Raw genomic sequence first — 23660 nt, forward strand, 5'->3', positions numbered from 1 at the left:
ATTCCTGGTAGAGTGTAAAATGATATGGAAGCAAAACATAAGATAGAATGAAATAAAAATGTAGAGTTATATTTGCATAAAATTAGTTTCCTTTTGTCCACACAAGAGTTTCTCTAAAACGCTGATTGCATCTCACTCTGACCTCTGCAGAGGTGTAGTACTGCTCTGGCTGCTCGTGTAAAATTTTGTGTTTGGTTGATAATAGCAGGTGATGAAACTGGGATAATCAGACCACATTTCACCCCTGTGACACAGAGGGTTTATGACTACCTCAAGTGGCACATATGAATGTGGAGGAGATTGGAAGAAAGTTGAATAGAAATCAACACAATTCTGCATTGTGCGATTATGTTTTTGTTCTGATTTTTTTTCTTTTTGGTTCCTTGTTTTCATCTTTGAAGTGATCGCTGCATATCACTATAGGAAGAAAACCCTAGGAAATAGATGCATATAAAAGACGTGTAACATTTATTCCTAGTATAGTAGTATTTAATTGTTTGTCTCTAACACAGAAATCTGGGCATTTTAAGTGTTTATTGATTTACAACATTTGATTTACAGTGATCATAACAACCACTGTGGCACTATATATTAATACAGTAATTTACAGCTGCAAGAGAAACACTGTGGTCATTTGGAAATATAAGAGCTGTCATGTCATAGCAGTGACACCATGTCATGTGAGCTGCATCTAGACAGATATTAACCACATCACAATTCCACCTTTACAGCACAGAGGTCAGAGTGGTTTTGATGGTTGGATGGTAGATCTGTGCTACTGTCGGACTATGATGGTGTGCGAAACTATTTGAAGTAGCTAGTTGCAATCTGAAGTCATCACCACTAGATGCCACGTAATCCCCCTGAATATGCAAAAGGTTCCTTTAAATTTATATTTGGAAAAACCTTCTGTAGCTCACATTGAGTCAGGGCAAAAAAGTTGGATCAGAATTAGATAAAAGGATTTTCAAATGATTCTGTATAAACTGATGGCATGAGTAATTACTGAATGTTACGTACTTGCTTTGTGTGAAGATAGAATATGCCAGACTCAGAATTAGATGGCAGAGTGAAAATGGCTTAAAATATCAGCCTGTTTCCTGTCTGCATCTAATGTTTTTTCTCCTCTGGCAAATATAATATAATTTAGAAAGGAAATTCCAGAGGAAAGGTTTGTGACAAATTACTGGTATTTTTTGACGCTGAGATATGCAGGACCTAATGAATAAAAGTGCACCAAATCCTAGAAAATGTACTTAATCAATCAGTACTACTAGTGCCGGGTACTATTTGAGTGTCCAGTGTTCCCGCTCCTCACCGTTTTTGGCCCTCCATGTTAAGAAAAATGCTTCTAAGGTGATTTGGCTGAGCTCTCCTGCAAACACTGTTCTGTCTCCCTCGCGTGCGCGCACGTGCACATTGTGAGTTCAAACACTCACGGACCACCCCTCGCGTTCAAACTTTCCTTCTTTGTTTCAGGTTGAGACCACACTAATGAACACATAATCAGTTGCAGTCACATATTAATGAGCGTGCAATTGCTTCGGGGGGCATTAATTAAAGCATTCATTGTTTTACCCCCTTTGGTCATTGTTGTACACACAGACAGTCAATTACACGCCCACACACACGCGCGCAAACACACAGAGTACATTGTTGCCTGAGCAGCTCCCCTACTTCTGCGTCAAGACACGCTCTCCATCTGTGTCCAGTGTGCGGATTAGAAGCTCGTTATCCTCTTAGCTCTAAATGGCCCCACGTTCCTGCACTTCGCTGTCCATCTCATCTGTTGTCTAAGACGCGGACCGGAGCGTGACACGAAAGCGAGGTTCATGCGTAAAAATGATCGTGCCCACCATTCAGTTGTTTTAGTCGTAGCGCATTACGCGCGAACTGTCGGGACAACCCTCTCCATCGTCTGTCAGCGCGCCTGTTGGGGGCACAGTGGCTGTCTGTCCGTCCGTTAATGTGTCCAACCCACTGATCTTTTGCAGACTGTAATCTTATCAGTGTCAAACCGGAGCTGCCCTTTCCTCTCGGGCAGTTTGTGCCTGTCCTCGAATGGCGTTTGCGCCAAAATCTGGCTAAAAAAAAGGATTTTTATTTCAGAAAACTTTTATTAACACGGAGGATACTTGTATTTACAGTTACAGACGCGTTTGACTGTGTGATAAAATGAACATTTGACCGTTTTGAACGTCCGACCAGAAGACATGGAATCTACATGTAAGGAAAGGAGTCTTTTATACTTACTTCTCTTTGCAGTATGCACAGCCGGCGTTTGCTTTGGTGCAAGACGATCAAATGTTCGGAGATCTGGTGAGTTCACTCTGACCTTTATGTCACATTTACTAATAACAACAATAATGATATTCCTTTATACTGAAACATTGTGGGTGAGGGCAGCATTTGTGTGTGCTCATCTTTCCATTTGTTTGATTAGACCAGCATCATAAAGCCAGCTTTAAAACTTTATCACAACACATTTGAATTGTTGCATGAAACGTAATATTTTAGCATTAATTCACAATAATCTCAGTGACCATTTTTAACTTTTTAAACCCTTTAAGCTCTAGTTTATGTCGACAAAGGGTGGGAAATATGAGGTTTGATTATTGGAAAATGCCACATTTAACCTCACCTTCATGTAATCTGTATTACACCACAATGCATAGAGCACAGATGTGATTATTCTTTAACAAAAGCTACTGAGCAGCATGTTATGTTAAAAAAAACGTACGAAAAAGTCTCCCACTCCTCTTTCTGCAAGGTGCTTCTAGTCAATGAACAGAAGCACAAAACTGCATTTCAAGTGAAATCAGCGAAGCGAATTATTTTCCACAATAACTGTAATATAACACTTTAAAGTTTGAGGCAGGACTTTTGCACAGAGTAAAGAGACAGAAAATGGCAAAATGTGTGCTTTCTTTTTTTCGGAAATTGTGTTGTTAATAACTGTCCATGCATTTTATACATTTTCCATAATATTTCAATAGCTGTCAGAGAGAAAGAGACAAATATTCAGCTTTACACAGCACACCCACTGACAAACTTGCCAATGTGGTTCTTTGGGCAGAAAATCCCTGGATGTTGATTTCGTCATCTCCACTGTGTCTCTCTCTTTCCCCTGTCTCTACCTTTCTTTGATATCCTGTCACCCTGAACGCTTTTTCCATTCCAGTTTCTTCCCTTTTCCCCCTCTTTCTCTCTCTCCATCACTTCCTTTTTCTCTTGCTGTCAGTCTCTTTGACTGTCTGTCGTATTTCTCCCTCACTCTTTCGGACCCAGAGGCTACAGCCGGCTGACTATTACCTCTGTCTGTCAGTACAGAAAGCTCGCCACGGTTGGGACTGCCATGCAGAGGACGGCTGTAGTTCTGTCTTTATGACTTCTAGTGACATTTGTACTTGTTTTTTTGTTTTTTCTGGAGGTCTTTCAGGCGTCGTTGTGAGGGAGGAGGGGGGATGTCAACAGGGCTCCATGTCCACATGAATCACATCAGCCTTTACACAACAAAGCTGGTAGTACTAGGAAAGAGTTAAGAGTGAATGACATCTCTTTCCCCCTAGGTGGTCTCACTTTTTCCAGATTTTGACAGCTTCCTCCCCGGTTAGAATAAGCTGCTGAATTATTTATAGAATTATTCAGTAGTTTTATTTTCTTACAGTTACTGTAACAAAGATCTAAACTTATGCCAGTGACTTGTTATGGCAATCTTTTAAATCAAACCCTCTCTGTCATGTCAATCAGTATACAAACAATAAGACAATGAAAATATAGATTCAGTTTTTATATATCATTCCCTAAGCCATACTGAAGAGCAGCATACAGCATGTGTCTTAGTGGTCATTCACTTTTGATGAGTCAGACCTTTTAAAGAGCAGCGCTTCTACACAGCTGACCTCTGAAAGTGAAGATATAGAATCAGAGCAATAGAGCAGGTGTTTGTTTTTGGCCAGAGAGGTATTAAATGTGTCTGAAGCACTAAAATCTCTACATAAATGAAAAGTTACTGCCTGAAACAGCTTTAAAGCTCCTGTCAACACCCCATAACAGATAAAACTGGAGGGGCACTCGGACAGCGCTGACCTCCTCCTTCATGTCAATGAAAAACACATGAAAGTGAAAAATACTTTGTGTTTCTGCTTTGTGATTCAGATCTGCTCCAAAATGTTCTGGGTCCTTCTTTGCCCCATGCTACATCCTTCCACTAAGTCTTGTGGAAATCAGGACAGCGGCTTTTTCATAATCTTGCTAACAAACTGAACAGAAAACATAACCTTCCCAGCTAGCAGGGAACATTGCCACAACATTGGCTAACTTTACCTACAAGTTACAATAATGTTTTAAAGAAAACATTTTAATCTAATGTTTAAAGAACGTTTTAAGGATGTTTCTCATTTAAAATAATGTTTCTTTAAAGTCAAATGCTGACTAATACATAACATTTTAACTGCAACATTCTGAGGATGTTTTGATGATATTATGATATTATGATGATGATATGAGGTGACAGATTATAATGTTTTTAATGTTACATGAGAGCAAAGAAAGACCATTTTCAAAGCAACATTCAGAACATGTGATTGAGGACTGAGGTTACAGAACTTTTTCTTTTGATAAATAAAAATGTAATGTAACTGATATGTTAACATTTTTTGATGTTTATTGAGAATGTTGCCCTAACTTTAGGAGGAATACCAATAGCAAACGGCTGAAAATGTTACTAAAACATTACATTGGTTGCATTGCATTAAGAACATTTTTAGAACCAAAAATTGCTAGCTGGGTTGGTGGAGGTGAAAAGGTTCAATATTTACATGTTTGAAGCTGAAACTGAACTGTGTGTTAAGATGTTGTAAGAGACATTTGGCCTAAAACTAGACCGATATCAGCTTATTGCAGATGCATTAATATCGGTCTATATGTCAACAAATAAGTGATATTGCTGTAGAGAATTGCCAAAAATATGTTTGAGGTAATGCAGAAAGAGTGTCTCCATTACATAGTTTGTCCTTCAGAGAGTGCTGGCTAGTTGATTTTAGTTTGAAAATGATTATCTGCCAAAATGTCATTTTTGGATTTGGGAGATCGTGGTAGTTTGCTAATGTGGTGTGCTGGTTAGATTTGGAAATGGCCTTTGTGTGTTTCTTTGTGTTGTGCATGAGATGCTGCAGCTGTTGCTTTATTCTTTTTCAAGAGAGCATTAAAGTGCTCAGTTTCCTCACACTGGGCTCTTGTGGCCTTTTTTCTGAACAGTTGTCTCCAGTATACATTGCAGAAATTTACACCTAGCCTCATCTGCTCCATTTGTATATGGAGTGGGCAATGACCTAAATGAAAATTAAACAAGAAAGCCTTCATCGATCAGCTGGCAATCGTTATCAGATGAGATTCCGTAAAAATATGCATTTGGGAGATCGGGATAAATGCTTTCTAGTCACCGATTGTGGGGAGAACTTCTTATCTTTTTCCTTGTGTATTTCATACAACAAACGAACTTCAACTCCTGCAGCGAGTTGTGTTCTGTCTGCCCCACATCCACACTCTGACTGCCTGCGCACACATTGAATATTTCAGTTGTCTTTCTACACTTACTGTAGATTACTTAGACTTACTGAAGTAAGTCTGGAGTAAGTCTTCTGTATTGTTCTGTTGATTGAACATAAGTAAAAGCATGTTGTTGACAGAGTAGTAAACCAGCAAGATTGACTTTTTGTGATTCTTTGCTACCCTAGGTTACGATAAAAAACAAGATTGTGGCGCCTTTCTCACAGCAGACATTTTGACCTGTCATCGTAGGAAAAGCACAGGTGTTAGTAATGACACTAAAGATGGCGCTGTGCTATTGAAGTGCTCCAGTGAGAGTGACAGTGAGCGAGCGTGCGTGCAGGATACCTGGAACCTGAGATCGAAGCAGTTACATGGGTTTCAGCCGTCATAAATTGCATTATTTACACCTGTGCTTTTTCTATTGTGAAAAGTCAAAATGTCTTCTGTGAAAAAGGCCAATTAATCAGTCAAGTGGAGTTTCAGGGTCTTACTCTCGAGTGGAAGCCACAGTAACGATGGCAGCTGATATGTAGTGAAGATGTTTTCTTTTTTTTTTAAAAGTTGAGCTGTTGATGTATAGATTAGTCTTTTTCTGACCCTTGTCACCAGAAGCTCATGATGGTAAGTATCGCTAGCAGGCCTGTGTGAATCGAAGCTGAGTGATTCTGGATTTTAATAAGAGACGCAGACTTAAATACATTCAGAGCTGTTGAGTTAAAATGGTCACAGAGTACTTGTTAATGGCATCTTACCAGTTAGTACAGAAGGTTATCACAATGTTTTAACATCAAACTTGCAGACAATTTATACTTTTTCCTCTTATGTATAAAAAATATGGAAAAATTGAAATAATTTTGTTTTCCAATTGTCCAAAGACCCAGTGGTAACAAAAATCTCTAATTATAGTTTAATAGTACAAGAAAAATATGTTTATGAAAATATTTTATGTGAGAAGTAGGCAAATGTCTTTTTCACAATGTAAGTCTATGGGGAAAAGTCTTTTTGGGCCCAATCGCATCACATGACTGACCTGGAAGTTGTAATTCTCTCTTTGACTACCACGAAAAAATTGGCTGGGCGCTTTTGAGATGGGGGCCAGTTTACCCCAGTTCCCTTACACACACCCGCCACAATGTTATGATACAAAGCTCGTAAAAAATCGTTAGCCACCTCCCCCTAAAAAAACGTTTAAGAACAGCATCTGTAGTTTCTACCTGAGGAGACACAGGAGCAGGGTCTAGCCTTGCCTGCCAAAAATAATCACTAGTTTCAGGGGTTCATGTCAAAATATTCAGGAGTCATATTTATATTTTCACTCCAGTCACTCTGAGTATTAAGATTTTACCCAGACTTTAGGTACACACGAGGCACCACTGTAATCTTCTGTATGTTGATGGACATAAAAATGACTTTTAAGAAGTCCCCTCTCTATCCGCTCTAATTCTGTGAGTTCAGCTCACCCACACGTTCGCCGGGCCGCTCCCCTGGGGAGATGTGGATGATCGCGGGAATTCGGCTGACATATTGAATTATCCGCTCAAACGGAAGAGCGGGGAAAAGGGTTCGAAAAAGCAGAAGAGATGTCGAGAGGATTCAGGAGGACATGAGAGAGGTCGGCATAGGAAGTAGAAGATGGGAGTCAAAAGACATAAAGAGGAGAGAAAAAAGAAAAGTGGAAAAGAGCAGCGCTGTAGCTACATGAGATTTCAATTTACAAAGGTCTGCTTTGCCATATTAACCTTTGTGATCCCAGTGTCAGTGAACACCAGGGAATTCTGTTATTTGGGCCATATCAGAATCTACTCTTAAATCACGGATAAATAAAGTCATAAATAATATAAATTCATAATACCTGCTTAGCTGTTATACAGCATCAAGGAGGTTCTTCATGCTCTGGATCAAACAGTCCTCTACTTTGTGTAAATGTAATGGCATTAAGTGCATGACTATAAGGCGAAGAGGGTCCTTGTCTTCTCCTGTTTCTCCATTAAAGCCATGTAATGAATATACAAGAGGTCATCAGGGCTGTTTATGATCTATAGCTCCAGATCTCTTTCTCTTTCTTTCTTCTATAAGAGGCTTTTCAGTCCACACTTGGATGCTGGAGGTGCAATCACAATCTTTTGAAGTGTCACAGAAGCACCCAGAATTTAATAACAGACCACAAAAATAATGATATTTGATGTCAGTCAGTTGATATTAGAGGTCCACTGAGCTGCAGATAATGCTGTTTTAAATGGGCCTTTTTTACTCATCAAAAAGATTATAATGTGAAACACAGCATAGGTTCAGTTCATATTATCATTGGCTGTGTGGAAAAATGTTGCAGCAGACTTGCTTTTGTTCAAACTCATGGATCTACTCCGTTTATATACAAGCATCAGTTTCTTTAATTATTCTGATAATAAAATTAGTTTTCAATTTATACTGTCTAAATCTCTCTACTTAAATACTTTATCTATAAAAATAATCTTCACAGAAGATTTAAAAAATTCTATTTGAAATTCTATTTTTTTTTTAATTTTAATTTTTTTAATTAAATCTACATTGAGACTTTGTTGCCCACTCAGTAGCATCAGAAAACACTGATGTACTTGCAGCGATGAATGTTAGCAAGCAGCTACATATTTAGATGTACAGCATATTCAGAGTAACATCAAGTCAAGTCAATTTTATTTATAGAGCCCATTATCACAAAACATGGTTTGCCTCAGAGGGCTTTACAGCGTACGACATCCCTCTGCCCTTAGACCCTCACATCTCCTGAGGAAAAACTCCTTAAAAAGAAGCCCTGTAACGGGGGAAAAAAATAGAGAAAGAAACCTCAGGAAGAGCGGCAGAGGATGATGAGGGATCAGCCATTTTTGCTCAGTTTTTGGGTCCACCAACACTTGAATGAAATAACTGGCTTCACTGTGCTCACCAGCCAAAGTGGGTAACTTTATGGGTCTGTTGTTTGGGTTTTTCCTTCTGCCTGCTGCTGCTAAGAATCTGCACTGATGACAGCTTTGAAAGTGATCAAACAATAAAGTAACAGGCCATATACAATAAATCTAACATTAATTGTATCTGGTTCAATAAGTCATTGCAGCCTATAGATTATAGTTGCCTACACATACGCTTTATCCCTCGTGATTCATCTGTTCCCCTTACTGATTATGTCTGTGTGTGTGTTTGTGTGAACCAGATCGCCTGAGTCCTCCTTTAGACATCCAGCTGGAGACAGTCAACTGCACCGCCTTTAGTGTGCGATGGAAGATGCCCCGGCGACACGTCAGCACCATCACTGGATACAAGGTATTCACAGACTGTGATTTTGATTTGATTTGATTTTGATTTATTTTGAACATAGAAAAAAAGGAAACAGAGAAATCATTATACAAAAGCAGACAAACAAAAAAGAAAGTAATGTTTACAGACAATGAAAGTCATAAAGCAAAAGAAATGGTCAAACACATGATGACTTGGTTTACATATTCCGAAAGACATTAAAAGAAGTAAAAATTTAATCCCGCCCCTTCCTCATAAATCATTGAATATTAATGAATCATCCTCCTGATTCATTTAAACCTATCCTGTAATTAATTAAATATATACATACACCCACATAGAAAGTGAATGTAATGAATTTTTGCACTTGTAGCTTCAAACCTCCACACAGTCATTTAAATTATGATAAAACTATTGAACAGGAGAAAATGTAGAGTGATTTCTGATCCAGACCCTGCTTTGCTTTGTTTAGTACTGAAATGCATCCTGGCCGTTTATTTTGTACATGTTTAATGTGTGAGCACATTAAACAATTCCATTAAATAATAACAGGTGAACTCTAATAAGGGTTCCAAAACAGTTCTCCCTGATGAGTTAAGGTTCTACTTAGAACTATTTTTGTCTCTGAAGAACCCTTTTTTGAAGACTGAGTTCTTCAAAAAAAAGCTCCTCACCCTTAAATATGTTATATGTATGTTAAATATGTTAACTCATGCTTCAAATAGTTTTTAAAATGTAGGTGTATCCACTTAATCAGTTTATTTCATTTATGTTCTCACAAAGCTGATATCTTTAACATCACTTCATGCCATACTATTCCACATGGTCTGCCAAAATAGTTTATTTTTTGTTTTATTTTTTTCTGGGTACCAAGTACTTTCTGATTTTTCGGTTCCCAAACTTACATCAGCATTGAACTAGTAGGCTGTAGAAGTTGTGATTTCAATGAATCTCTTCCCTGTAAAAATATGACCATCAGTGTTATGGATAGTGCTGGACCCCATAAGCTGCGGCCGTTAAGAAGCTTCGTGACCGCCTTTTGGCCGCAGGCTAACTGGTGAGAGTAAAACCATGACCAGTGGGAGAGAGACCTATGGGTAATGTAGTTAATTTCCATCAATCCAAAAAGCCCTACATAATTAAAGTTATAACCTTTATTCCTAAGATTGTAGAAATACCTTCTGTATAATTTTCATTTCAGTGTGACAGCTACATTTGTGATTGAAAAATATTTGGGATGACAAGCTGTTGGCTGTTAACAGACAGTCACCAACAAGACCTTTCAACTACATATGCAATGAGTTGCATCTTATGAGAACACATTTTTTTCCATTTCTATTATTTGACATATAGTTCATCTTAGTCCTGGTGAGATGCTCCATACCAACCCAATCACCAGAATAAATGTTATCATTGTACACTTCTGCAAACCATAGATCTGTAACATTTGTTTGTTATTATGTAGCGGATATGTCGAATCTTACAACAGCGCTGTGGTTAATGTGTGGTTATGTTTAGGCACAAAAAACCACTTGGTTATAGTTAAGAAAAGATGTTTTGGCCTGAAATACCTGGTTTTGGTGGCACAGTTCACAGCTGGACGTGTTGCTAATTTCCTGCTAAAAAACAACCGATTTTGTTGTTTGTTAGTCTCAAACAGCTGTCTACAGTTTGGTAGCTGGCGAGGTGTCATGCTATTCACCATCCCCTTCACCTCCAGATGACCAAGTCAGCTCATATATGTAATCAGAACTATGTCACATCAGAAACAGTGACTCAAATACTTTTTTTGCCAAAATTATCTCCACACAGCAGTTTCCCTAAAATAATCATCTACTTCACCACTGCTCACATACACTTAATTTCCATTTTCTATATATTATTAATGCATACCCACCATTACCATCCTATCTGTATATCTGTATTTTGTATTAAAACATGCAGGGTGACGTATCTGTGGTTTGCAGACACAAACAACGTTAACATTTTCTTCTGGCTGCTTGGCTGTCCACACAGTTTAAATCGGGTTTTGCCAGCAGCCGTTTCAGTGTGATGGCTTTCTTGCTGGTCACCACCCACCAAAATTTAAAGAATTGTTGAGGCAACACTTGCAATACAGAGAGTGAAAAAATGTTCAAAACGGAGTGAAAAAGAAACTATTTAGCTTTAAAAACAGCAGGCTAAAAAACATACCCCATCATATTCCTTTCCAGAACTGTTTCCAAATGCATAGAAAGGTTTCCGACCTGGCAAACATAAAAAAAACCAACTTCTCAGATGTGTCATAAATCAAATGTCCTCTCTTTTTTCACGAACAAATTCCCATTTCCCTCCCCACATTTTGTTCCTGCTTTCAAAGTGCCTGTCAAATCCACTGTCCAGCAAGATGGCCTTGAGGGCTAGATTGATATTTCAAAAATTCTGGTGTTTTTATGGAACCCCTTCACTGCCGAATTTATGCTTTTCGAGGGGCAATATAGCTCTGTGAGATGTGGTCACAAAGCATTATTTCTTGTCTTGTCAATAAATGTTTGCTCCACTCTGTGCTTCGAGTGCTGAAGTGGGATTTACTTTTGCTGCTGGAAACATAATGAACATAAGTTTAGTGATATGCATAAGCAGATTTGTACTCTGAATATTGAAGTTGCAGAATGGACTGAAAGCTGAATTGAAGGAGTCTGTCATGACTTTTAAGTGTCCATCCAAGTGTCCATTTGTATTTTCAGTGTTTTTCTGTTTTTTGATGAGATGTAATGTCTTACCGGAGCCCAGTTACCTCACTTAATTCCTCTCTCTTGTGTTTGTTTTGAATCAACCATTAACAAAGTGTGGATCAGTACGAGTGTATGTGTGTGCTCTGCTTTTGACCATATGTCTGCACTAAGAGGATTAGTCAGCTACCTAGCTTCCCCACGACTCACAGATAAACATGTGCATTCATTTGTCCAATCACTTTGGAAGTTCATAAATAATCCCATTTCTTCCTAATTATGTCATGTTAACATTGTCACAGCCATGACTTGACGATGTATGAGCTGAAGGGTTAAAAAATGTTCTTTAATCCGACATAGCAAATCTATGAATGCCTGCTAAACCCAACACTGCTGATTTTGACTTTTAATGAAACAGTAAGAATCTGAGACATTTTCATAAGTTGTTTGTTTGTGTCTTTTTCTTTGACCGTGCGTGGATGTGTTTCAGGTCTTCTACACAGAGGTGAGAAGTGGTCGTCCAATGGGAACAGCATCTTTGGTGGAGGTGCCTCTCAGCTTGGACATGCTGACCACTGTGAGTTCACAGACTTTTCAACTTTGCTGATTTGTGTTTGAAATTATTATTATTGTTATTGTTACTTTTTTTACAATAAGATTACAGATATAGAAACATTGGAGCCTTAACCTTTTATTTGGTGACAATGACCATTAAATCCATTATCATCAACTCGCACAGGAAAATCTTTTCCCACTTTCTATACAAAATGTAAAACAACATCACTCACATGATCTTGATTGTTATTGTTTTGGATAGCAATTAAAATTATGTCCACGCTGTGATACACTCAAACATTTATAAATACCTCTGCTCTCATTTTCTCAAAAGGGGCAATTTGATGGACAAGCAAGCTTTGTGAGTATCATTTAGCTTTCCTTTACTGAATTAGACCATGTCACTGCTTTCTAACACCCTTTACATTTATGTCTGATTTATACTTTACACTCAAAAATCTACAAGAAAATCAATAATTCAGTCTTCTCCTTCTTTTCTCCCACCATCTTTCCTTCTCTTTGTTCTTTATTTTCCCCTTTCTTTCTCTTGTTTACATCACCATATCTATGTGTATCTTTACCCCCAAACATCCATATGTTGTCCTCCAGGATGTGGACATTGGTAACCTTAAGATGAACACCAAGTACAGAGTCACAGTTGGAGCGTACGGTTGGGCAGGGGAGGGCAGACCCAGCATGCCCAGAGACATCAGCACTGCCCCACATGGTCAGAGCATGTGAATAATGGGAATCCATTTTATAGCTGGTGCTATTATTTCTACTGTAGCATTGTTAATATCTACCACTGAATTCAATTTCTTTCTGTGCCATTAGACACATGCATGCCCCCGTCGCCCCCCACTCAGCCCGTTGTCATGGCTGTATCTGACACAGAGCTGGCGTTGTCATGGCAGCAAGGAGAGAGTGAGGGTAGCGCACCTGTCCTTCACTTCCTGGTGGCTTACATCAGGTCAGTCACTGGGGGACAAGCCCAAAGACAGCAATTAATGAAACTTTGAATGTCTATCAAACTGGCCGTTTGTGACATCACCAGCACAGTGTTGCTGCTGACGCACATTTACAGGTTTATACAATTTCACTTAATTACACACAGGTCACACACCATCAAACCAGCTCATATTACCAGGTAAAGTGTTGCCTCCGGTGGCCATGTCATTGTGGCAAAGAACAGGCCTGAGTAAAAAGCCTTTTTTCATCATCCTTCTTTAACCACAGTGACCGCTTGATGGGTCCATCATTACATATGCTTGTGTAGGGCTAAGCATCAATCAATTCCAAGTTATAGTCGGCATGCAGAGGTGTCTAAAAATACCACATTTGGTAAAAAAAATAGACCAATAGAGATTGAGGATGCTTTCACTTAGGTCAGTTTGCCTGGTTTGTTTGGTTCATTTGGGCTGGTATGAAGCTGCCAATCAAATTGTGCACACAAAACAACCAAACCAAGACTGTATGAAAATGTCAGCCTCGGTCTGCTCCAAAGCAGACTGTGCTGCGGTCGTGGTGTGAAAGCAAACCTATTTGTACAGATCATTTTTTAACCATCACAGTGTTGTAGTCAAGACCACCTAAATGGAGACCAAATCATGACCAAGACTTTGAGGGCTTAAGACTGAGTCGACCAGTGCGAGTCACACACTGCATCACACTCTCATGATAAAATGTTGAACATGTAAGCCATATGCACTCCACAAACTGATCTAAACGATATACATTCCCACATAAAAAGAGAGAGAAATAAAATCAAGATTCCTCTTCATTTGCGTCTTTAATTGCCATATTGTCTTGATTAAAGAATCAAAAGGCATTGCATTAGTGTTATGGTCATGACTGGTCTTGAGATAAAATCCTGAGTCTGAGACCAAGACAAGACTGGTTAAATATGCTGTTGAATCCAAACCTTAAAAAAGTGGTCTTAAAACTGATCTAGAGTACCACAAACCATGGTAACGTGCATGCACATCAGTGTAGGTATTTTCCCTGATTAACAGGTCAAAAGCTATTTAAACTGCAGTGCTTGTATTCGATGCTGCATATCTTGTAAGTTCATTATATAAAAGTGTGTGACATCGGCCCACAGTAATTAACCCCAAAACTGGACTGTACGAGAAACCTGTTAGTCAGTATTCACAACATGCGGGTGACATCAGAAGCATTAAAGTGCTATATCAACTTTTGTCAGTAAGAATTATATTTCCCCCACGTTGGTCCTGTTGATACAAGATTAGCAAAACTGTCCAATCAACAAGTTCCCCTTCAGTCCGGATAACTTACTCCTCTTGGTTTGCTTGTAAAAAGTCAGTGTGCACAGGAACCAGACCAGAACTAAAATGCAATATGGTATCATTTTTTTATCCTCAGCCCAGACCAAATGAACCTCTTATATCATGGTGCACCCACTTAAATACTGGTATCTTAAAGCAATGGTGTGAGATGTTTGGAAATACTTACAGTATTCACTTTGTTGTTTCCTGCTCCTTCCAGTCTCTATGCTCAGCTAAGCTCTGCAGGTGGTATCGATCTTCTGCCCTAACTCTCAGCAAGAAAGCAAATAAAGTGTATTTGCTGCCCAAATTAAACCCTGCACATCTACTCATCATCGCACTACTATGATACAAAATACACAGCTCTGTCTCACAGTGGATATTGTGAGGTCTGTGCTGGTCTGTTTAATGTAACCATTTGTGTTTTTGACATGACTAACCATAATGGGACGTGTACAAAAAAAGAATTTCATTCTCTGTCTAGTTGTGTCAAGCCACACACACACACACACACACACACACACACACACACACACACAAAGAACCTCCCATGTCTGGACGAGTCCTCAGGCTAGAATGTCGAGGAGGTCAGAAATCATTTGCTTGCAGTCCTGCTGATTTGCTAGACACAAATAAAAAAAAGCAGATATGAATTAAAAATGCCTCCTTAAGAATTATTTAAAGAAAATACGAAATAAAGTTGTAAAGATATACAAGGAAACAAGCTTAAGCAACACAACAGTGTTTGCCCTTCGTGGTGGAGAGTTAACACCCTGCGACTGAACAAAGAGAGAGACAAAGAGAAAGAGACAGAGGCAGACAAACTGTCACTTACTGTGACAGAGGAGACATGAATCAGTGTCTGTTTTTGCATGCAGGCACATTTTCCACACAAAAGGGCCATCTCAGAGGCAAATATGTCTCCCCTTACATCAAAGCATGGCTTGCTGAAGAGAGACATTGATTGGTGGTGAAGATGACTCTATTCAACAGATAGTTGTGGCCCCAGGCGCTCAGAAACAGCACACAAAAATGGCAGCTGGAGATGGAAGCTGGAGATGATAGGCAAAAAAAAAAAAGTTCAGAAGTTCATCATATTGTTTTTTGCTCGACTTTTCAAAACAACGCTGTGATTAAAGCAGAAAATAACGCTTTAAGACTTAAAGAGCCTCAAAAATAGTAACATGAAAACATTTAAAGAAACAAACATCTCAATCAATTGCTCATTTTGTTTTGTTTTGAAAAGTTATTCAGCATTTGTGTGACATTGACTCACAGTCTCTAGTAATTGCGTTCTTTGCAATCATTTTTTGTTACATTATCAGGGACACACGACAGCAGGAGGAAAACAATGAAGTGAATGATCACATCAGAATTTTAAACAAAGAACATTTTAAAAAATCATTATCATCATCCTCTTTGAAAACAGAAAAAGAAAAACACTCATGTTTTGTGTGTAAAAATGTATTAAAACATACAATGTGAAGTATCTGTGGTTTGCAGACACAAACAATGCCGGCATATTCTTCTGGCTGCTCGGCTGTCCACACAATTTAAACCAGGTTTTGCTATCGGCATTTGGTGTGATGGCTTTCTTGCTGGTTACCAGCCATCAAAATTCAAAGAACTGTATAAATCATGTTAGTAATTGAAATATCAGAAGAAAAAAGAAGATCTTTTTGTGTGTCTTGTCTTTCACAGGCCAGAAATGGACACGGAGTGGACATATATCCGTGAGCCTATCGAGACCAACTCCATGGTTTTGAAGGGGTTACTACCGGAAACAGAGTACCAGTTTGTTGTCAGGGCGGCCAACATGCACGGAGTCAGCCCACCCAGCAACATCAACAACCCCGTGCGCACTCTCGGTAGGGCTGAAAGTTGATTTCTGAGCCGACAGGCTGTGATGTGACAGCCAGGAAGGCTTTGCTCCCTTGTTAGTCTGGTTTCAACCACATTTCAAAACAAAGTCAGTTTCAGTTTAGTTTCAACAATACCCACACCCACACAGAACTAAACAGACTATGCTTTTTTTTGCATCACCAAACTTATCCTCACAATAACACATTTATCATGTTTAACCACAATGTAGAAATCCCAACATTACTGTGGAGACATTCAAAGTTTTCTCCCAGCACTGTAAAGCAATGATAAGGTTTTTTAAAGTTTCTTTAAATTACGGCGAAGGCATCGTTAACGTCACACTAACAACGACACTCCTGGGTAGACAACTGGTAGTTGATTGCAATTGCGGAGATATAAAAAAATGAAAAAACTTGTTGATTTCTGTATTATTTTAAGCCGTAACTGTAACATTTAAAGAGATACACACAGTGGTTTGACCTATCTGACATTTTACTCCTGTGCTTTTTTATATATACTGTGTTTCTTTGCTAATGTCTTTGATAAACCAAATCTGCTGGAAGAGGAAGCTAAGCATTGTACTGCTGTGGACAGGGCAAAAACAGGGGGAAATGTATTTTATTTTACAAACTAACCAATCAAGGCAGTGGCAGACCAGACACTCCTGTGCTCTGCAAAGTAAATTACCGTTTTTGTCACCAAGATAAAGCAGGGAAAATGTTCTGAATATGACTTACACTCTAAATTCTGATTCTTTTTGGTAGACATTTGTGACTAAAACTTATCAATTGAGGCATTGTTTTCTCAGCGCTGTTTGATTTTATGTACGTGTTGTGGGAGTTCTCTACCCGGAAGTTATTGTAAAAAAACAGCATTCGGTGTATTGAGAGCAACAACATGTAAAGTTAACCGTTCTGCATAATGTTCTAACTTTATTTTATCATCATATTTAACCTCTCCACTCCTACTAGATCCTTTTCTGTTTTTGTAATGAAAATCTGACATTAGCTTTTTGGTTCAGAGATGAAGCATATTTTTGCCGTCTCATCACATGCAATTCCACAATATGACAGTCAAAAATCTTGTGATTTGGGATATGCTTTTTCCAAATTCCTGAATGTTTTCAGTTTTGTTTATCTTTGAGAGACTAACACAACTTCTTCAAATCACCATGAAGGAATAAATTAATTTTAGTCTATTCATTTTGACACAGAAACACAGTTTGCAGTCTGACAGTTTGTCTCTCTGAGCCTGAATGTAGGACAGCACCTGTCAGTGTGTCAGTAGAGCCCTGAATGATGGAGATGTAGAGCAACAGAGTCATTTACTTTATTATTTTTGATGTAGTGCTGGTGGTGGGGATGGGGGAGGGGGCCACTTGGGACTGATTGATATTAAAGCAAGCACATACACATTCATACAGGTGTGTACCATACACACACAAACATGCAGGCGTAGTAATAGCAGTAATTATCTTAATGGAATGAGGACTGTGACATTCAAATAATTCACCTACAGATTCATGCTTGTGTGAGTGGATGCTTGTGGCTTAAAGAGTAAAATGCTACATCTGACTAATAAAATTAAACAGCCATGGAGATACAATCACATTATCCAGAGTTGTTTTTTTTTTTTTTTTTACTGTGGCCTACAGACCACACTGCTGGCTCTAGAAAGCCATGTGGGCAGGCAGCTTCTGCTTCAGACACTCTGTGAGCTGTCAAACTGGTGTAAACTGCTCTGATTGAATTAAGTGCCTTAAGTCCTGCTAGGCTGTTCGGAGACAGAAAGACCAAGCTAGAAGAGAAAGACACAGCGAGTGAGAGGTAATATTAGAAAGAGGTTGGTAGGAATAATGTCAATGAAAGTCAAATGAAACAAGATAAAACGAGTTGGTGAGACAGACACAGAGAGACAGACGGACAGAAACGAACGAGATAGAGAAGCGTGGTTTCTAAGCAGGAGATAAAAGCGGGTTAGGCCCGAGTCTCATCAGACAGGATTAAGGACGGGATGCCAGACCCCTACTCTGCCCATCCACGCCCCTGCACACACACACACACACACACACACACACACACACACACACACACACACACACACACACACACACACACACACACACACACACACAATGCACCGCTGCCTGAGTGAACAGCAGGGGTTGGCTTGACTGACTGACATACTTTTCTTTCTGGTCTCTCTGTGACAATTCCTCTGTGTGTGTGTGTGTGTGTGTGTGTGTGTGTGTGTGTGTGTGTGTGTGTGTGTGTGTGTGTGTGTGTTTATAGCGGTTGGAAATAGGGTGGTATGGATTGAGGGGGACTGTTACACAACAGAAGATTAGTTTGCTGCTGAGGGCTTTTTTGGGCACCCCCCCCTCCCTGTATGCCAGCACTCAGTATTCAGGACTTAATGTTATTAGGCTGTGTGCTAATTAGCAAGCTAAATCTTGGCTTCCATTCAGGCCTAATAGTCAGGTTTCTATGAGATCTTTGACTCTTTAAACAATTTTCTATGTTGTATAAGTTGTCACATATCAGTGCACAGCTATATAATATATTTCAATTCTCTAACTGGCCTAACAGCATGGTAAAGTTTTTGATACTGTGGATCAGGGATGAAGGAGTAAGGAGACAAGAGTGAGGGGATGTTTGTTATGTAAGATAAGATTAAGCTTTGTCAAGGTAGAGTGGACAGCAGGGGAGCTGTCAAACATGCACGCTATTGTTTTTACATCTATTTATACCATATATTTAAAGAGTCAAATTAAAACTTCTGTGTAATGTAACAAATATATAACACGCGTTTATGCAAGGACTAAGTAGCCTTTCTAAACGTATGTTTAATAGTGATGGGCAGAGCGGTTCTTTTTTAGTTTTTATTTACTTTTTACTTTTTTTATTTTTATATTTAGTGATGCAAGACATGACAGATGAGAACATACAAGGCCATAATACATAGGGTGACATGATGGGTTTGCAAACAAAAACCAGATAAATAGAACATTTTTTAGAATTTTTGCAAATTATGGTGTCAGTTTTCTACGACACTCCAGTATAGTACATGCATGCCCAGAAGCTGGTGCTGCCCACCCCATGTTCTTTGAAGGCCAAGCAGCAGATGTCAGAATTACCTCTGTAGTCTTGTGCTGCATGTTGTGAATCATCTGAAAAATGTGTCCCCAAGCATGTTTCTTGACTTACCTGATCTGTTTCCTTTGCTCTTCATTATCGTTGCATTTAAACATTTTAAGCAATGAAATACAAAACTTCTTCTTTGTAGCGTCCATGTTGTTTCCACTTTACAACTTAAAGCCCATGGACATCAAAGTTGAAAAAAAAAACAGCAAATACCCAAGGAGCAAGTGAATGCACCTTTGGTTTTGGCTGATGTAAGTCTCAACTGGAGTCCGATTGAGTTGGCTCTTCATGGTTCTTTCTTCGACGTTCATTCAGTGCCATTGCTGGTCTATGTTACAGATTCATGTGTACTCGGATGTTTGACAGCCTACCTGGTGCATACTGGACACTAAAAAGAGCCATTCAAAACGATTTGTTTGTTCCTTTTTCCGCATCTCTAATGTTGGAATAAAGGGAATGACTAATAAGGATGTCTTTAATTTATCTTAACCAAAACTAGTCAAGTTACTGCTAACTGATTAATTAAGGCTGAGGTTTATTATGAGGAACATTTTTGCAGCTACAGTTGCAGATGATAACTTAAAACTGATTTCATGCTATGCTCCCAGTATTCACTGTCTGGCTTTGTCTTTGTACATTATGAGCTGCCGCTCGGTATCGAGGAGACACGTTTCAGTACGTGGTGCAGCGGTCTGGACACAGGCGAACAGGTTACAGAAGCTGTTACTATTATTTAATGTCTGTCCTGTGATCATCAGTGAGACGTTGTCACATTCCCCAGCCCATGATCATTCATCATGGAAAAACAGTCATAACCACAAAAGACATCATCTACAATGTCTCCATCCGTGCAACTTTCATATGAATGGGAAACCACTGTTATTTTTTGTTGGGGCTGTTTTGAATGTCATTTTCATTTTGTGACCAGAGTATAACATATTTATGACTGACTTGTGTTTCCTCATTAATTTTTATCAACTGTCATTAAAGACTCAAACCTTTAAAAGCATGTACTAAACGTCATGTATCTGATTTGAAATTCTTAACAGGTGCCTCAGAAGTTGGCAGCGGTGATTACGGCCGTTACATCACAGATTCAGGGATCAAAGATGATGATGGCTTTGATGTTGATGACTCTGATTATGATGTCTTTATTGAGGAGGTAAGTTATAACAAACCATAGCTGGACAGGAATACTTGAACATTTTTACGCTTATGTAATCTTAATCCAAATCATCTTACTTTTCTTAGCTGAAGCCATTCCCAGGTATCAACCAGGACAACAGGAAGTCGCAGCTCCGTTCGCGGCCTGATCCGTCATCTGGTTGGAACGTCGTTTACCGTATGAACACCATCGCTCCTCCAAATGTTACTACCCCTCCACTTTCCTCCACCACCTCATCCATCCTCCCAGATTTCTCAGATCTGGTTTTCTCAACCACCTCAGAGCCCAGTACCACTACTGACACCACAACTACTGCCCCACTAACCACTACCAGGTAAGATGTACCTTAAGACCCTCTCCCACTGGACAAAAAACCCACCAACATCTGGCTGTTGTATGGAAAAGGTTTTAATCAGTACTGACTACTGGGAAAAATGACTCTGCATGTCGTTGGTATTTCTTGCTTTTTGTGGTGATGGAAATACACCAACCAGCAAAGAGGTTAAGAAAACAATTTTAGCCCCTTTGCTGGTTTGATCCAATGGCAGATGGACACAAAATACGGTCAGACTCCGTCCAAGCAGCTCCAACATCATTCCATATTAGTCTGCACTGACCTGAAAGAGAGACTGAATAAGTTGCAGATATAAAAAAGAAGTCAACACTGTAACATTTTTACTGGCCTCCATGCTGCCTCCATACCCGTCTGCATCTTACCTTGATATCTGCTCTACCAGAGGAATCTGTATTTGATCAATCTTGGAAACCATCAGCTATCGGTTTAATAATGATAAGTCAATAGTCAACAGCCAGCATTTGGGGACTTTCAGTGTAATCAGCAGATGTGGGGGCCAAAATTTCCCCTTCTGTGCACTGGTCACTTCTGCTAATTTCTGTTAACAGATATTACTGCATTTGAGTGCAGATAAATACAAAAATAAAAAAATCTAAATCGTTATGTGATGATAGCAGGTGGATTCTGAGATTGGTCAATCCGTCTCTTTCACTCTTCATCTGATGCTCAAACGTGACTGATCAATACCACTTGGGCTACAACAGAAACCAGAAAGCTTCCAAAACTAAAATCTTGTACCATTGCCTACAGATCAGATATCTGTTCATATAGATTAGCATAAGATTGATAAGATGTCACTTCTGTTTATCAGCAGCTCTAAGGCTGTAATTACCTTTTTAAGCCAAGAACGTACAGATGTTTCCCTATGGAGAGAGAAAGAAATGGGTATCAAGAAGGTTTCATTTGTCTAAAAAAAATCACAATCGTTTTTATGGCTCCTCTTTGATTTCTAGATTGCTGTCTCTCCATCCTGGCTTTCTGCTTCACTTAAAAGCTACCTACAGTTTATTTTTCATGCTCTTTCACCTAATTATTTAATAATAGATGGAGACTGGAGCAGTGAAATGCCACATCAATTTAAGCTGTCATTCTGATTATGATGTACAGCGTGTCATTAGCTGCAGCAAACCTAGGCTGGCCTAACTACCGCTATATGGCATTTGACTGAACATTTTGCTTTTTGCTGTTGGGTCTGTTTGAGTCTTTTGCTAAAACACAAAAGAAAAAAGGTATCACTTCAAGCTAAACCTGAGGACAGATCTGATAAATACATTGCATTTGAAAGTGAACCACTGTTATTAGCACTGACTGTGCACTGTAAACAAAATTAAATGTGCTTATCTTTCTTCCTCTCCTGATCCACTTCAGCATCACTTTACCCACCACCACTACCACCCCAACCATGTCTCCCTGGAAAGGTGAGATACCTCGTGTGTACGACCTGACCTGCGATGACACCGTGTGCCCCCCCGACAGCTTCTGTCTGAGCGATTACGATGGTGGAGGCTCACGCTGCCACTGTAACCTCGGACGAAGAGGGGACACCTGCTCTGAGGGTGAGAGAAGTATAGTTTCAAGATTTAGTAAAAGTATAGTGATGGAGCAACTCCTAATTTTGCACTGCAAAATTTACCATGACTTTATCCTTTGTTTTTCTTCAGTGGTCACCGTGAACTTTCCCAGGTTCTTTGGCTACTCTCACATGACCTTTGAACCCTTGAAGAACTCCTACCAGACCTTTCAGATCACTCTAGAGTTCAAGGTAATGCACAATGTTTTTTTTTACTTTCCCCAAATAATCTTTCCCTTGCAAAAGTGTGAAAAGAGCTTTGACACAGTTTCTCCGTGGTACAGGCAGACTCTGAGGATGGCTTGCTGCTCTACTGTGGAGAAAATGAACAAGGCCGTGGAGACTTTACCTCTTTGGCTCTGGTGCGAGGCAAGCTGCACTACAGGTGAAGACAACTGTGACTTACTGACGGGACTCGTGGGTTTAGATTCTCTCAAAAATGTTGCTGCTGAATGAAGGCAGCATATGGAAACTACACTTTAAAGGAATATTTCATCCACAAAATGACCATTTGTGTGTCAGTTACCTTTTTTTCCTCCTATGACTCCACGGTGAACAAAGAATCCAAAACATGGAGAAAATTATTGATGAAATTAAGAAAAAGGTGCACCCGTTCAAGTGCATTTGGCCTCTCCATTGAGATTAGTTCAACTGCACACGCTACTAATCCTGTTTATGCAGAAGTGTTTTAAATAGTAAGGTTTTAGCAAAAATACATGTTTGGAAGTATAAAACATACGACTGTATAACTGAGGTTTGGATTTTACAGCCTGAGTTGTGTGAGAGTTTGTAAACAGATAATTACTCAAAATGTTAGCTGTTTTTGGCTTCTTTGTTGACCGTGGATGCGTGCAGGAAAAAGTTTTTTCTTTTCTCCATGAAATTCTCTTCATGAAGAAACCCAGAGCAAGTCTTTGATATACAGTGGTAATTTTGTGGGTGAAGTTATCCTTTAAACTAATGTCAGCTGTCACATATCATAGGTCAAAAGAAACTGGAGTGTAAAATAAATTATTTTGAAAAAACAAGGTGTTTCTTGAATGGTGGAAAACAATTCTTCAAAAGAATCAAAAAGGAAAACTGACAGACTGCTTGTAGGAACCAGCTTATAGGGGATGTAAACATAGCACAGAGGACATATTTTACACTGTATTTCTATATAAATTAATGGTGTTTTTAATATTACACTC

General features: G+C 39.2%; 1 protein-coding gene across 3 annotated transcripts in view; it reads left to right on the top strand.

The window, feature by feature from the left end:
• Nucleotides 1-1696: 1696 nt before the first annotated feature.
• Nucleotides 1697-23660, top strand: part of egflam (EGF-like, fibronectin type III and laminin G domains) — a 31517-nt gene continuing 9553 nt past the window's right edge. Inside the window, exons 1-13 of one of the 3 annotated variants that reach the window (XM_088076683.1) lie at nt 1697-2319; nt 8741-8850; nt 12025-12111; nt 12424-12450; nt 12699-12816; nt 12924-13059; nt 16076-16242; nt 20025-20090; nt 20430-20542; nt 20632-20879; nt 22269-22456; nt 22562-22662; nt 22755-22855. In XM_088076683.1, coding sequence (XP_087932809.1) covers nt 2214-2319; nt 8741-8850; nt 12025-12111; nt 12424-12450; nt 12699-12816; nt 12924-13059; nt 16076-16242; nt 20025-20090; nt 20430-20542; nt 20632-20879; nt 22269-22456; nt 22562-22662; nt 22755-22855 — 1568 coding nt within the window. In that variant the 5' untranslated portion in view covers nt 1697-2213. The remainder of the gene's footprint in view (nt 2320-8740; nt 8851-12024; nt 12112-12423; nt 12451-12698; nt 12817-12923; nt 13060-16075; nt 16243-20024; nt 20091-20429; nt 20543-20631; nt 20880-22268; nt 22457-22561; nt 22663-22754; nt 22856-23660) is intronic. The other 2 variants (XM_088076682.1, XM_042488855.2) reach the window with 2 other exon arrangements.

The sequence above is a fragment of the Plectropomus leopardus genome, chromosome 4, assembly GCF_026936395.1.
Source record: "Plectropomus leopardus strain MGB_pleo_1.0 chromosome 4, ASM2693639v1, whole genome shotgun sequence".
NCBI classification, from domain to species: Eukaryota; Metazoa; Chordata; class Actinopteri; order Perciformes; family Serranidae; genus Plectropomus; species Plectropomus leopardus.